Below are 15,423 nucleotides of genomic sequence, written 5' to 3'. Positions count from 1 at the left end.
GCTCCTCTTTGCGTCCTTTCCATTTCTTCTACCCGTTTTTCGCGGGAAACCCCGTTATTCCAAGCTGTTTCCCGCTGCTCTCCCGGTTTGCTGAAATCCCTTAAAATTCCTGATTTTAAGGGATTTTAAGCTCCTCTCCAAGAAGCTACAGTTAGAACTGGATATGGAACAACTGATTGGTTCAAAATTGGGAAAGGAGTACGACAAGGCTGTATATTGTCTCCCTGCTTATTTAACTTATATGCAGAATTCATCATGCGAAAGGCTGGACTGGATGAATCCCAAACCGGAATTAAGATTGCTGGAAAAAATATCAACAACCTCAGATATGCTGATGATACTACCTTGATGGCAGAAAGTGAGGAGGAATTAAAGAACCTTTTAATGAGGGTGAAAGAGGAGAGCGCAAAATATGGTCTGAAGCTCAACATCAAAAAAACTAAGATCATGGCCACTGGTCCCATCACCTCCTGGCAAATAGAAGGGGAAGAAATGGAGGCAGTGAGAGATTTCACTTTCTTGGGTTCCATGATCACTGCAGACGGTGACAGCAGTCACGAAATTAGAAGACGCCTGCTTCTTGGGAGAAAAGCAATGACAAACCTAGACAGCATCTTAAAAAGCAGAGACATCACCTTGCCGACAAAGGTCCTTATAGTTAAAGCTATGGTTTTCCCAGTAGTAATGTACGGAAGTGAGAGCTGGACCATAAAGAAGGCTGATCGCCGAAGAATTGATGCTTTTGAATTATGGTGCTGGAGGAGACTCTTGAGAGTCCCATGGACTGCAAGAAGATCAAACCTATCCATTCTCAAAGAAATCAGCCCTGAGTGCTCACTAGAAGGACAGATCCTGAAGTTGAGGCTCCAGTACTTTGGCCACCTCATGAGAAGAGAAGACTCCCTAGAAAAGACCCTGATGTTGGGAGAGATGGAGGGCACAAGGAGAAGGGGACGACAGAGGATGAGATGGTTGGACAGTGTTCTCGAAGCTACTAACATGAGTCTGGCCAAACTGCGAGAGGCAGTGAAGGATAGGCGTGCCTGGCGTGCTCTGGTCCATGGGGTCACGAAGAGTCGGACACGACTGAACGACTGAACAACAACAAAAGCTCCTCTCCCTCCAGTCTCTCTCCGATTTGTGCCTCGGACGATCCCACCTCCCCACACTTTTCGCTCGCTCCCCCTCCCTCCTTCCCCGAGGAGCCTTCCCTGCGGCACTCACTTTGCATGAGAAAGGTGATTACTTTCCAATCATTCGGAACGCCTTTCAAAAGAAAAGCGGGGGTGTGCGGGGGGGGGGGGGAGAGAGAAGCGCTGGAAAGACCCTGGAGGTCCTCCCTCGATCAGTGCTGATTTTTTAAAAAAAGTTTCTTTTTTTCGTCTCTCCTCTCTTAAACATCTCCCCCACCATCAATCTCTCTCTCGCTCTGCTCTCTCAAAACTTTTCATACTCTCTCTGCCTTTCCTCCCTGCCCAGTCTTACTCCTGCTCCTCCTCATTTGTTGTAACAAACAAGTTTCTGGTTTGGGTTTTTTAAGTTGCTTTTGAAACCTCAGAGCCATATTTTGTTGTTGTTCAGGAGTTCAAAAGCATGGTTCTCATGCACCCCCTTTTTTTCCATACAACACTATTTTGAGGTGAGGTAGGCTGAGAGATAGTGACTGGCCAACAGCCTTCTGGGGATTTTCGTGGCTGAGTGGGCAATTGAATTCCTCTCTGGAACACCTATGTCACCTCTAAGAGATGCTGCTCTCTTAACTTTTCTTAATTTCTAAAACGGATTCGGGAGGAAATTAAACTTCTTTTGGTAAATGCAGGAGGCAAGCTTTGGGATGGCACACAATTGTTCATTGAGGTTATTATCGTTTTGTTTTTATTCTTTTACAAATGGGACCTGGTTGCAGTGCCCTCTCCTCCTGCATGAATTTGCCTAATCCTTTTATTGTCTTCAGCCTGTCGTCTGCTGCCCCTTCATTCCCTTTTCCCATCTCCTTGGCCCCCAGGCAGAGACCCAGAAAGGGGACCCAGTCAATGACACTTCCCTTGGCTACTGCTTTCTGAAAGCAGTAAGGAAGCTTTCTTTGGCGAAAACTGGGGTGGTGGTGACAATCAATGGGGCTTGTGCATTTCATGGAATTGTAGAGTTGGTCCAAGTACCCCCCTGCAATGAAGAAATCTTTTATTCAGCATGGGGCTCAAACCCACAAGCCTGAGATTGAAAGTCTCCTACTCTACCAGCTGAGCTGTTCCCCTGAGGGCTAGTGCAGGACATTTTGCTGCCTGAGGCCAAGGATGAGAGTTCACCCTTCCCATTCTATGCATTTAATAATTTGTTAGGTTTCTATCTCATCTTTCCCTCCCCATACATTTCTCTTTCCCCCATTATCTGTGCAACAGGCCTATAGAAAAGGTTAGGCCATGGGTAGGCAAACTAAGGTCCAGGGGCTGGATCTGGCCCAATCGCCTTGTAAATCTGGCCCACAGACGGTCCGGGAATCAGCGTGTTTTTACATGAGTAGAATGTGTCCTTAAAATGCATCTCTATGTTATTTGGGGGGCCTGCCTGGTGTTTTTACATGAGTAGAATGTGTGCTTTTATTTAAAATGCATCTCTGGGTTATTTGTGGGGCATAGGAATTAGTTGATTTTTTTTATTTTCTATAGTCTGGCCCCCCACAAGGTCTCAGGGACAGTTTGCTGCTGAAAAGGTTTGCTGACCCCTGGGTTAGGCTAAGAGACTGGGTCTATGAGTGGCTTTGAACACTGCTCATCTTGATCCTCTAACCACTAGACCACACTACAGAGGCCCACCAGACTGGCAGATGAAACTTCACTGCTAACAAAACAGAGTCCATTGCTGCAACAGGTTGGCCTAGTGGGCACAGGGCAGGCTGCATGGCACTCACAGCTCTGTGGAGCAGGCAGGGAAGGAGCATCACTGCTTATTTCACAGTTGAGTATGGCAATGCTCTCTGTGCCAAATAAATAAGCTTTTACTCATTCATCCTTTTCCTTCTAAAGAGCTTTTTATCTCCCAAGGCTTTATTAACCTCTGCTGTTTGCACCCCGAAAAGTCTGTAAGTAGAGCACTGCTTCTGTGCACCATGGGAGGCAATGGAAACCGAGGCTCCGGCACCTCTGAGCCAAGTGCAGAGCGCCTCTTCCTCCCAACCGCCAGCAACCCCCACAGCAAAACCTGGGATCGGCGGGGCGACGGGGGGATATTCTTAGACGTTGGCTGGGTCCCCGTCTGTTGGCTGCTTCTCCGTTGGGAGTCAAGAAGAGAAACCGGGGCACCTCTGAGCATGTGCAGAGTGCATTTCTGTTCCCGCTAGGCAGTAAGTTCACAGCAAGACCCAAATGATGATGGTGGTGGTGTGAATGTAAACCTCGCGGGCAGGGCCTCAGAATGACGAGATATCCACTCTACCGACCGAGCAGAAACACGGCCCATGTTTTTTTCGGGGGGGGGGGGGTCAGCATCTCTCCTGCACGTGTCAAGATTCACGGGGTAGCTAAAGGCAGTTTGGATATGTATGAAGCCTCTTTTTTTTCAAGCAAATCATTGTAATAACAACCGTAATAAAGCACTGCTATAATTATATATAATTTTCTTAAAATTTTGGTTTCATTCACCTTTTCCGTGCTGAAATGTCACAACCTGAACAAGCATGGCTTGCCCCCCCCCCCCTAGTTTTGATCCTGGGTACGCCCCTGTATTGATATATCAGATTCAGTAGAATTTGTTTCTCTCCTTTGAGCCTAAGAGACGGTTTGGTCTTCTTGCTCCAAACACACACTCTTTCGTAGCAATGCATAAATCATTAGTACATAGCTTCCTGTCTTCATAAATTCCTCAGAACAGTCTGCTTGAAGTCTTCACACTCCCATGTTCTCAGTCAACAAAACAAGGAACAGACAGACAGACCTACCAACTCTCGCCCACTCTTCTTAGGCAGACAAGACTTTTAAAGGCAGTTAACAAGTTAACAAAGCAATAATTCAGCGTTTCTGTGACCTTGATTGGAATTACCATTGCAGCTTTTATACTATATCAGGGGTCAGCAAACTTTTTTCAGCAGTCCACTGTCCCTCAGACTTCGTGTGGGGCTGGACAATATTTTTAAGAAAAAAACCCGAACGAATTCCTATGCCCCACAAATAACCCAGAGATGCATTTTAAATAAAAGGGCACACTCTACTCATGTAAAAACACGCTGATTCCCAGACTGCTCACGGGTTGGATTTAGAAGGCGATTGGGCCAGAATCTGGTCCCCTGGGCTTAATTTGCCTACCCATGGTGTATATATTTTCTTTTCCCCAGTATAATTTTTTTTTTTGTAAAATACATTTCCTAAAACAGTACAAATACCAACATGCTCTATATGGGGCTGCCCTTGAAGATGATCCAGAAGCTGCAGCAAATGGGGAAAAAAATGGTGAGAGGGACAGCCTGATGGCACCATGTGTCATCCTGAAAGCACTGCCCTGGCTGTCAGTGAACTACCGGGTCTTACCACTAGCATACAAAGCCATAAACTGCTTTATGTAGGCCTACTATACTTAAAAGAGCACCTCTCTAAATATTGACCATCTTGGGCCCTTAAATCAACAAGGGTGGAACTGTTGGTACTGCTGCCTCCAGGTGCTGTCCAATGGGCACTGACCTGCAATGGGGCCATTGGGGTAATAGTTCTCTGTTATAGAATGCCGCCCTTGTGAGTTGTATCTGGCTTCTTCATTATTTATATTCAGAAAGAAATTCTAAGCATTCCTGTTCACCCAAACATTTGATGACTGAAATATATTCTTCCTAACAATCTTGAAATAATTTCCTGTGAGTTTATGTGACTGTTCAAGGGCCATTGCCGGGGGGGGGGGGGGCAGGAGGGCAGCTGCCCCCCTAGATCAATCAAAATCAATACAAATCTGAGGTTCTGACCCCCCCAACAAAAGCATGACCTGCCAACAAAAATCCTGGTTACACCCACACTACATCTGTAATTGTTTTTGTTTTGCATTGGTTTTCTGTTTTGTTAATTCATTTGATTTGTATGCCGCTTTTCCACAAAAAACCATGCTCAAAGTGGCTTAAAACAAACAAGAATGCATTTCAATTAAGGAGCTTGTGGATGCAATCTCAGAGCCTTTGTCTGTGATCTTTGAGAAATCTTAGAGAACAGGTACGGTCCCTGCAGAATGGAGGCGGGCAAATGTCCTCATCTTCAAAAAGGTGAAAAAAGAAGACCCAGGTGAGCTTGATATCGATACCAGGAAAGGTCCTAGAACAGATAATTCAACAGTTGGTCTATGAGCAGTTAGAAAAGGATGCTGTGAATATTAAAACCCAGCATGGGTTTCTCAAAAATAAGTCATATCAGACAAATCTCATTTCTTTTTTCCATGGAGTTACATGGATCAGGGGAATGCTGTGGACGTAGAGTATTTTGATGTCAGTAAAGCTTTTGATGTTCATGTGAGGAAGCTGGTAAAATGTGGGGTGAACGAGGTAACTGTTAGGTGGATTTGCAGCTGGTTGATTGACTGAACTCAAAGAGCACTCGTTAATGGTTCTTGGGGGGAAAGTGACAAGTGGGGTGCCACATGGTTCTGTCCTGGACCCATTGTTGTTCAACATCTTCATAAACGACTTGGATGAAGGAATTGAGGGGGTGCTCAATAGGGACAAATATAAGGTTCTGCACTTAGGCAGGAAGAAACGGATGTACAAATATAAGGTGGGGGGACACCTGGCTTACTAGCAATACATGTGAAAAGGATCTAGGGGTCTTAGTGGACCACAAGCTTAACATAAGTCAACAGTGTGATGCAGCTGCAAAAAAGCTAATGCTATTCCAGGCTGCATCAACAGAAGTATAGTGTCCAGATCAAGGGAAATTGAAGTCCCACTCTCTTCTGCCTTGATTAGACCACACCAGGAATACCGTGTCCAATTTTGGGCACCACAATTTAAGAAGGATGTTGACAAGCTGGAATGTGTGCAGAGGAGGGCAACCAAGATGATCAAGGGTCTGGAAACTAAGCCCTATGAGGAACGGTTGAGGGAGCTGGGTATGTTTAGCCTGGAAAAGAGGAGACTTTTGATGTTCAAATATGTAAAGGACTGTCACATGGAAGAGGGAACAAGTCCCCCCCCCCAGTGCTCTGGAGGGTAGGAGTCCAGCCAAGGGCTTCAAGTTACAATAAAGGAGATTCTGACTAAGCATCAGGAAAAGCTTTCTGACAGTAAGACCTGTTCAGCAGTGGAACGGAGTCCTTCAGGAGGTGGACTCTCCTTTATTAGAGTTTTTAAATTAGAGGTTGAATGGCCATATGTCATAGATACCTTAGCTGAGATTCCTGCATTGCAGGGGGTTGGACTAGATGACCCATGGGGTTCCCTCCAACTCTACAATTCTATGATTCTATGATTCTCTAATTCTCTCCTATATATGTTAGAAGGGGGACTGTCTTTTTTCAAAAGCTTTCTGCAACATCACAACCTGTGTCACATGTGTTTTTAAGCCTTATGCTTTTTGCTCCAAAGCTGCTTTTTTAAAGATAAATAAATATTATTTTATTTACAACATGTTGTTGTTGTTGTTGTTCAGTCGTTCAGTCGTGTCCGACTCTTCGTGACCCCATGGACCAGAGCACGCCAGGCACGCCTATCCTTCACTGCCTCTCGCAGTTTGGCCAAACTCATGTTAGTAGCTTCAAGAACACTGTCCAACCATCTCATCCTCTGTCGTCTCACTGCCTCCATTTCTTCCCCTTCTATTTGCCAGGAGGTGATGGGACCAGTGGCCATGATCTTAGTTTTTTTGATGTTGAGCTTCAGACCATATTTTGCGCTCTCTTCTTTCACCCTCATTAAAAGGTTCTTTAATTCTTCCTCACTTTCTGCCATCAAGGTTGTATCATCAGCATATCTGAGGTTGTTGATATTTTTTCCGGCAATCTTAATTCCGGTTGGGGATTCATCCAGTCCAGCCTTTCACATGATGAATTCTGCATATAAGTTAAATAAGCAGGGAGACAATATACAGCCTTGTCGTACTCCTTTCCCAATTTTGAACCAATCAGTTGTTCCATATCCAGTTCTAACTGTAGTCCACAACAACTTATACATACATACAAACAAACAAACCCACCACCATTGACAATTTAATTATCAAAATTAAACTCCTATCCCCTTACACAAAGAAAATGTAACATATTTGTTTACATCCTTGTTTACTTCTTGTGTGCTGTTTCTTTTATTTGTGATTATTACAAATTTTCCTAATTATGACTTTTAAAACCGCAAAGTCGCCTATAGAAATAAATCAAAACAAGTCCAGGTGTATATTTGTGGACACTGTTTGGTAAAGTATTATCTGCATTTCCCCCATTCTTTTTTGAATTCTTGTCTAGGTTGTCCCCTAATTGTCTCTGTTAATCTGGTCAGTTCAGTATAATCTAATAATTTATCCCGACATTCCTTTTTTATTGGCACAAATTCTTTTTTCCAATTTCCAAGCCTGTGGCATACAGGAATATTTTCCGATCCTCTTTTGCTATAGGCCTACCTCTGTCTGTTATTCCTATTGGAAAGCTTCTGTATTTTTCACAAAATTATATTTAAACTTTTTTTTTAAGCTCATCATATACTATATCCCAGAAGCTTTTGATTTTTTCACAGGTCCACCAGATATGTATAAGTGTCCCTTCTGCTTTACCGCACCTCCAACACAGGTTTGCTTTTGTTTTATACATTTTAGCTATATTGGCAGGTGTTAAGTACCATCTATAAAACATCTTGATTAAATTTTCCCTTAGCGCTAAGGCAAAGCTTCTTTAAATATATATATATATTAAGAGTTTACTAATGCAACTTTTAATTGATTAATGCAGCAAGATATCTACTCTTACTCCAGAAGCCAATACACGTTTACTAAGAAATAAGTACTCCTGACTCCCACGAGACCTATTTACCTGGGCGGAAATAGCATGAAACTTCATAGGAATTACTTCTGCGTAATTGCGCTATTCATCAACCAATATTTCTCTCAGTCGAACAATCTGCGCCTAACTCCAATGGAGAGAGGTAAGCAAAGTAACTTGGATACCTGCGCCCGCAAGGAACCCAGGAGTCCTGCTCCGGCCATAGTGGTGCATTTTGCAAAAGCTGCCTGCCGGGCTGTCGTTTGCACACGCGACTTCCCGTTGGCATTGACAATAGCAAGCAGATTTCCAGACCGACCTGCTTTGAGTCTCGCCGTCATCATGCTGTGCCTGTGCCCAAGGAAGGAGGCGGCGGCTGAGGTAGGAAAGGTTCCCAGGCGGCGAGTTCGTCGGCGGCCGCGGAGGACGGCGGTCGGGTGAGTCGGGCTGGCCGCGTCTCTCTCCCCTTCGGCTCCGCCGCCAGGGCCGCATTCAGCACCACGGCCAGCGACGCGGCGGGCGGCCCGAAAGGCACAGGGCGCGGGCGAGGAGACCTGCCCCTCGCCTTTCCTTCGGGTCCCACACAGCGGACGACAGGAGGAGAAGGAGGCCCGGCCGTGAGGTAGATTCAGTCCTGGGCACCGGCCTCCCACATTCAGGGGCAGATTCCAAGGGCCCGGCAGCAGCACGACGCCATAACTGCACCCAGAGCTCATCAGGCCCTGAGAGAGAACCTGACCCGCTACTAGGCAAGGCTGGACGACATGGCATTGGACTAATAGGAACGAATAAAGAGCTACCCTATTCCGAGCCAGATCATTGGTCTAGCTCACTAGCTCAGCGTTGCCTACCCAGCCCTGGAGCTCTGCCAGCCCTGCCTGGGGACGCCACAAGGGACTGCACCACAGGACTTCCGCCTCTGTTTTTTAAAATAATTTTTTATTGGTTTTACAAGTTAATTTTACATTCACACATAAAATAGAATCAAAAAGTGTAGAATTCTCCGAATTCTTGGACTTCCTTCCTCCCCTCTGTGGAGTCTGCTAATCACTGTCGGAGGAAGAGGAGTGGGGGGGGGAGCGCACTGCCCCCAGTGGGATGCCATCGCAGCTGCCCCCCTGCCCGCGCTGGGCACCATGCCCCGCAGGCAACGCAGCACGCCCCCAGGATGAGCGCCACGCCCCCGCCTGCTCTCCGCCCCCCCCCCCCCGTGCCAGAGCATGAAGTTCCACCAGGGCTGCTAATAACCATTTTCCACTGCATACCATATCGTCCTTTATTTATCCTTAAAACTCTATATCCATGGTTCTTTTCATATTGCTGTGGGAATGTTTAGGAGTGTGGATGAGTATATATTATTTATATATCTCAATCCCAGCTTGTGTGAGCAAGCTCCAAACTTAGCAGAGTTTACATTCCCTTTTAAAACACAGCAGAAAAACGTTTGCATAGGCTTGCTTAAGCCAGCTATATTCCTGGTATATTCCCCTTGTTCCCTCTTAAAAGTAGAAAGACACAATACTGATTATAAGATATAAAAGGAGTTTACTTACAGACATCCAAGAATTACAGTACATGCTTCAAGGAGGCAGACAAACTTAGATAAATGTATTTACATGCAGTGAAGCTGCTTCCATGAGGGAACAGGCTTCACCTCTGCTTCTCTCAGCTGCAGGCTGAGAGAGAGCATGCTGCTTCTTCAAAGGATGAGGCAAAATGGAGCACTTAAATCTTTCCTTCCTTTCTGCCTTTTGCTGAAAGGTCTGGGAATTCTTTGCTTTAGAAGCATAATTACAGTCACCTCTCCTAGAGTTGCGTTCTTGAGAATCCAAGCTTTCTCTGCATTCCTCTCTTAAGTGGCTGATTAATTCATTAAAAGTCAGATCTTTTGTGTGATCCATTAGGCTTCTAAATGAAGAAAATGCTGGTCCTAGCGATGCTAGCAAGAAAGTCACCTTAGTCACTTCATTAAGAGCTTCAGGAGTGAGAGCAATTCTTTGCACAATCTCTGAAAAACTCTTAACATGCTCTGTGAACTGCTCTCTGGAGTTCATCTTTAACTTGAGCAATTTATCTAGCAAATGCCTGTAGGAGTTCTGTGTAGATGCTCCATAAATCCGCTCAATGTCTTTTAAAATCTGGGATGCATCATCCTCAATGTTTATTAAGGATAGATGCTCATCGCGAAGTGCACTTAAAATTATGTGCTTGGCTTCGCTATTCTTCCTTTCCCAGGCTTCAATTTTGGCTAAATCTTCTTCTTTATCTCCTGTAGGCTTTTCATCTTTTATAGCCTGCAGAACGTTCCTTGCACTCAGATATACCATTAAGCGTTGCTTCCAGTGCACAAAATTATGGTCGTTCAGCAGCATATAGTTTGGCCTTGCTTCACTATCAAAAGCTAGACTAGCCATCTTAAAATTCAAAAAGTTGAAAAAATTTCAAAAATCCAAAAATTTGTCAAAAATTCCAAAAACAAAAACTCAAAAATGCTCAAAAATACAAAAAACTCAAATAAATCTTCACTGCCTCTGAGTACTGTAAACTCTGAGGGAGGGGAGGGGGATTAATCCCTTTTCAGCACAGTAACAAAAGAACAAAGACAAAGAAAACATGTGCTCACCAGGAAGTACTTTCAAAAATCTAACTCAACTCAAAAATACAATCCAATGCAATCCTTCAAAAATACACAAAAATATGCAATTCTGGGGCCCATAACCCTTTGTGGGAATGTTTAGGAGTGTGGATGAGTATATATTATTTATATATATCAATCCCAGCTTGTGTGAGCAAGCTCCAAACTTAGCAGAGTTTACATTCCCTTTTAAAACACAGCAGAAAAACGTTTGCATAGGCTTGCTTAAGCCAGCTATATTCCTGGTATATTCCCCTTGTTCCCTCTTAAAAGTAGAAAGACACAATACTGATTATAAGATATAAAAGGAGTTTACTTACAGACATCCATGAGTTACAGTACATGCCTCCTTGAAGCATGTACTGTAACTCATGGATGTCTGTAAGTAAACTCCTTTTATATCTTATAATCAGTATTGTGTCTTTCTACTTTTAAGAGGGAACAAGGGGAATATACCAGGAATATAGCTGGCTTAAGCAAGCCTATGCAAACGTTTTTCTGCTGTGTTTTAAAAGGGAATGTAAACTCTGCTAAGTTTGGAGCTTGCTCACACAAGCTGGGATTGAGATATATAAATAATATATACTCATCCACACTCCTAAACATTCCCACAATTGCAAATGTTATTTCAGTCCTGCTAATGTTTACAGTGTTCTCCTAAGTAAGTTACAAAATTTTCACAGTCCTTGTTAAATTTGTTATCATTCTGGTTCCTGATTTTTCAGTCATTTTAGTCATCTCAGCATAGTCTATCAATTTTGTTGTCCACTCTTCTCTTGTAGGTGTTTTGTCTTCCTTCCATCTGGGCTAAGAGTATCTGGGCTGCCATCATCACATAAATGAATAGTCTTTTATACTCCCTTACTAAGAGTCAAATACCATCTATACATCATCTTCATATAATTTTATTTCAATGTACTGCTTGCCGTAAATTTTAAATCCTCTCTCCACAGCTTCTCCCATTAAGAGTTGAATATTGTATCCAAAATCTCTTGCCCATTGTATCATTACTGATTTAACCTCTTCATTCTAACATCTTATACATTTTAGACAGTGTTTTACTTTATTTTTCAACAATTCCTTTTCAAACCTTCAATTTCATTACTGAAATCATTTATTTTATCCTTTTTAAATACATCATTTAATTTATGGTATTGTAATCAGTATGTTAATGACTCTCTTATATCTTCAAAATTTGTTAGTTTCAATTGGTTCTATACCTCCTTTAACAGCTATTTATATGTTGCCCATTTATTTTTTGCACTCAACTTTTTCAATGATATTGCTTCTAGTGGTGTTTTTTGCTCTAACACATTTTTATATTTCTCCCATACACCATAAATTGATTTTCTTATCAAATGTGTTAAAAATCCATTATGTACTTTTACCTTTTCACACAATAGATATGCATGCCAACTAAATCTATTATCATGACCTTCCAAAACTAGAACATCCATATTTTCTAATGCTATCCATTCTCGAAGCCAGCAGAGGCAGGGCGCCTCATAGTATAACCTCAGATATGGCAGGGAGAAGCCACTTCTTGGTTTCGTCCCCTGCCAGATAAATTTAGAAATATCTTTCTGCCATTCTTTAATGTGATCTGTCCCACTGATAACAGGTATTGATTGGAATAAAAACAGCATTCTTGGTAATACATTAATTTTTATAACCAATATTCTTCCCCATATGCGTGCAGGTCTCAGACCAGTTCACAAGATAAAATTACAGTTTAAAAACACAAAATACATAATCAAAATATAAACAGAAATAGCTGAATAACCCCCAAAACACTTAAAAACAATTAAAACAATTTTATTTAAAAAATACAATTAAAAAGCAGTTTAAAAGAATGTAAACAGAACTCTCTGCTGGGCAGCAGGAGTCCTTTTGTAGTCTGTCAGGTGCCCTAGGCCTGGTGGAAAGAGGCAGGAGCAGGACCCACAAACTCTCAGCAGCTATTGCCATACAGAAGTTCCTCAATGGCAAGGGAGTATGCCCTTTATTCCTAAGGCTCATCGTTCTGAATTAATGCTTTTGCCTAATGTCTTGTAAGCATATTTTCCACCCCAGGCCTTTTTTGACCCCCTTTCAACCCCAGGATATTTACTTAGCCCCTTGCACAGTCCCATCAAGGTAAAGGTAAAAGACCCCTGGATGGTTAGGTCCAGTCAAAGGCAACTATGGGGTGCAGCGCTCCTCTCACTTCAGGCCAAGGGAGCCGGCGTTTGTCCACAGACAGCTTTCTGGGTCATGTGCAGGGCCGTCTCAGCCATAGGGGCTTGTGGCGTGGCGCGCCAGGGCGCCAGGCCCCCCTGCGAGCCCGCCGGCATACCGGGCTCCCCCTCCCCAACCCGCCCCCGCTCCCGGGCGGGCGGGCACTCGCGCGCCGGTGGGCGGGCGGGCTACAAGCCGGCCGCCCTCGCCTCCCGGAGCCCCAGCTAGAGCGCTGGAGCAGCGCGGGGCTTTGCGTGCCCTTCCAGCACTCCAGCTGGGGGTCCAGGAGGCGAGGGCGACCGGCTTGCAGCCCGCCCGCCCGCTCCAACGCCACGCCCCTCATCCCCCGCTCACCCACCCCCCCTCCTGAGGGGCGGCCAGCGCGGGAGGGAGGCGGGCGGAGAGGCGGCAGGGGCACGGGGGGGGGGGGCGCCAGAGGGATCTTTGAACCAGGGCGCCGGATAGGCTTAAGACAGCCCTGGTCATGTGGCCAACATGACTAAACTGCTTCTGGCACACAGAAACACAATTTACCTTCCTGCTGCAGTGGTACCTATTTATCTACTCACACTGGTCTGCTTTTGAACTGCTATGACCGAAAAAAGTGATATTACCACTGAGCTACAGCCTTTCCCCATACTGGAGGTGGGAGGTTGAGGATGAGTAAGAATTGCTGACCTATAGAGACCAGAAAGTTCATAGCAGAGGTGGGACTGTAATGGGAGGACTTCCTGATTCATAGCTCCTTAGTCACTACACGGCACCAGCTTTGTCTCTCCTTGGCTAAAATGTGACTTCATTACTTGGTTTTGTGATCTTGTGACAATCCAAAATGCTGATACAATGGCTGCAGTTTTTCCTTTCTAATTCATTTATATCCCTTGTTGTCTTCCCCCTTTTTAATTTTCTTAATGTAGTTCAGCTTGTAGTCTGGCTGCCTGAAACACAGAAGAGATGTTGCTAGGGGAAGTCTCCAAAGACCTTCTGACTCGGCCACTGACCCGGAATGAAGTGTTTGCTGTCCTCCTTCGCCTGACCGTCTTTGGGGCTGCCACCTACTTCAGCATCAAGTGGGTATCAGATGCCTTGGACCCGACCCGTAAGCAAAGGATACAACTAAAGAAAAAGGTACGTACATAAAACTTACCAACAAAGTGCACTGTGCACGCGCACCAATTGGGCTATAATTTTGGAATCCTAAAATGGTCACCGATCTTGATCACTGATATTCTGCTGTGGTGAATACATCATATGTCCTTCCATAGCGGCACATCGGGGGGGGGGGTGTCTCCTATGCATGGCACAATTTAGCACAATTTAGCACCACTGTAGCATTCAATGACAGGCTGATCTATCTTTCTCTTTTTTTCTTGTTTCTTTGTCTCTGCTCATCTTTCAATAACAAATGGACAGTAGCCTCCAGTCTTTTGGGGTCCGGGGTCACTTTTACAATGTAAGGAACTGTTGCAGGCACAAAAAATACACATTTCACACTGATACCGACACCCACATGCAAACCAAATAAAACACAGGCAAAAGAAGGCAAGGGCCCCAACCAACCTTCCTCCTGGTCTTATTTTTTGTTGTTTTGGTTTTAACTGAGATTTTGTACACAACGTAGATATATTTTTATATGAGTTTACAGTTGTGGTTCAGTTGTTCAGTCGTGTCCGACTCTTCGTGACCCCATGGACCAGAGCACGCCAGGCACGCCTATCCTTCACTGCCTTTACAGTAGATAAATATACAGTAGTTAAATATAAATACTAGATAGCTAACATTAAAAAAAAACTGTGTGAGAGGGGGCTTTGGTGGTAATCCTGCTGCAGGTCCCATGACTAAACTATCCTAAGCACAGAGAGGAGCAGAGGTTGACTGCTGGTATCATTCCCAGCAGAATGAGACTGAAGCTCAGGGGTGGGGAAGGCCTTGCCACAGACAGAGAGCCTGCAAGGTACAAAATAAAAAGCAATTTTGGAAACCAGTGACAAAGCCAAATGCTGGCAAAAGAGACCCAAACTTTCAAGCTCATTAGTTGTCTGCATGAGTGGAGATTTACTGGAACTCTAGGGATAATATCTGTTTCAGCCCTCTCTGCCCAAACAACAGCAGAACACCAATGAGAAAGCCACCAGTTCCAGTCCTGTGGACTCTTGGTAGGTCTTGTACTGGATGTGCAAACACAGGACAGTCACCTTGACTGCATTCGTGCAATGCATCTGGTCTTGTCTACAGTGATCCAAGACTATTAGTTCCAAGTGGTAAAACACCAGGACTGGATGGATTTCCTATTGTGTGCTATCAGATTTATATAGTTCCAGTTACAGGTGGGTAGCCGTGTTGGTCTGCCATAGTCAAAACAAAATAAATTTTTTTGAAGAAGTGTGCATGCACACGAAAGCTCATACCAAGAACAAATTTAGTTGGTCTCTAAGGTGCTACTGGAATTTTTTTTTAATTTTGTTTAGATTTATATAGATTTACTGGTACCAAAACTTCATCCATTGTATGGAGAGATATTTGATAAGGGTATCCTATGTAAGGTATTTACTCAAACTTATATTACAATTATACCCAAACCAGATAAAGATCATACCAGTTGTGCGAACTATCAACCCGTATCATTGATTAATGTCGATACA

At 44.1% G+C, this 15,423-nt stretch overlaps 2 protein-coding genes across 2 annotated transcripts in view; one reads left to right on the top strand and one right to left on the bottom strand.

The window, feature by feature from the left end:
- Positions 1–13,242, bottom strand: part of PIWIL2 (piwi like RNA-mediated gene silencing 2) — a 75,811-nt gene extending 62,569 nt beyond the window's left edge. The window contains exon 1 of the mRNA XM_033171473.1: positions 13,232–13,242. The gene's annotated coding sequence lies outside the window, so the exon portion shown is untranslated. The remainder of the gene's footprint in view (positions 1–13,231) is intronic.
- The window catches only part of LOC117059708 (ATPase family AAA domain-containing protein 1-A-like), a 29,784-nt gene continuing 22,591 nt past the window's right edge, over positions 8,231–15,423 (top strand). Inside the window, exons 1-2 of the mRNA XM_033171472.1 lie at positions 8,231–8,310; positions 13,699–13,909. Of these exons, the coding sequence (XP_033027363.1) occupies positions 13,736–13,909 (174 nt within the window). The 5' untranslated portion in view covers positions 8,231–8,310; positions 13,699–13,735. The remainder of the gene's footprint in view (positions 8,311–13,698; positions 13,910–15,423) is intronic.

Source organism: Lacerta agilis, chromosome 15, assembly GCF_009819535.1.
Source record: "Lacerta agilis isolate rLacAgi1 chromosome 15, rLacAgi1.pri, whole genome shotgun sequence".
Taxonomy (NCBI): Eukaryota; Metazoa; Chordata; class Lepidosauria; order Squamata; family Lacertidae; genus Lacerta; species Lacerta agilis.
This window is presented reverse-complemented; position numbering and strand designations above follow the sequence as displayed.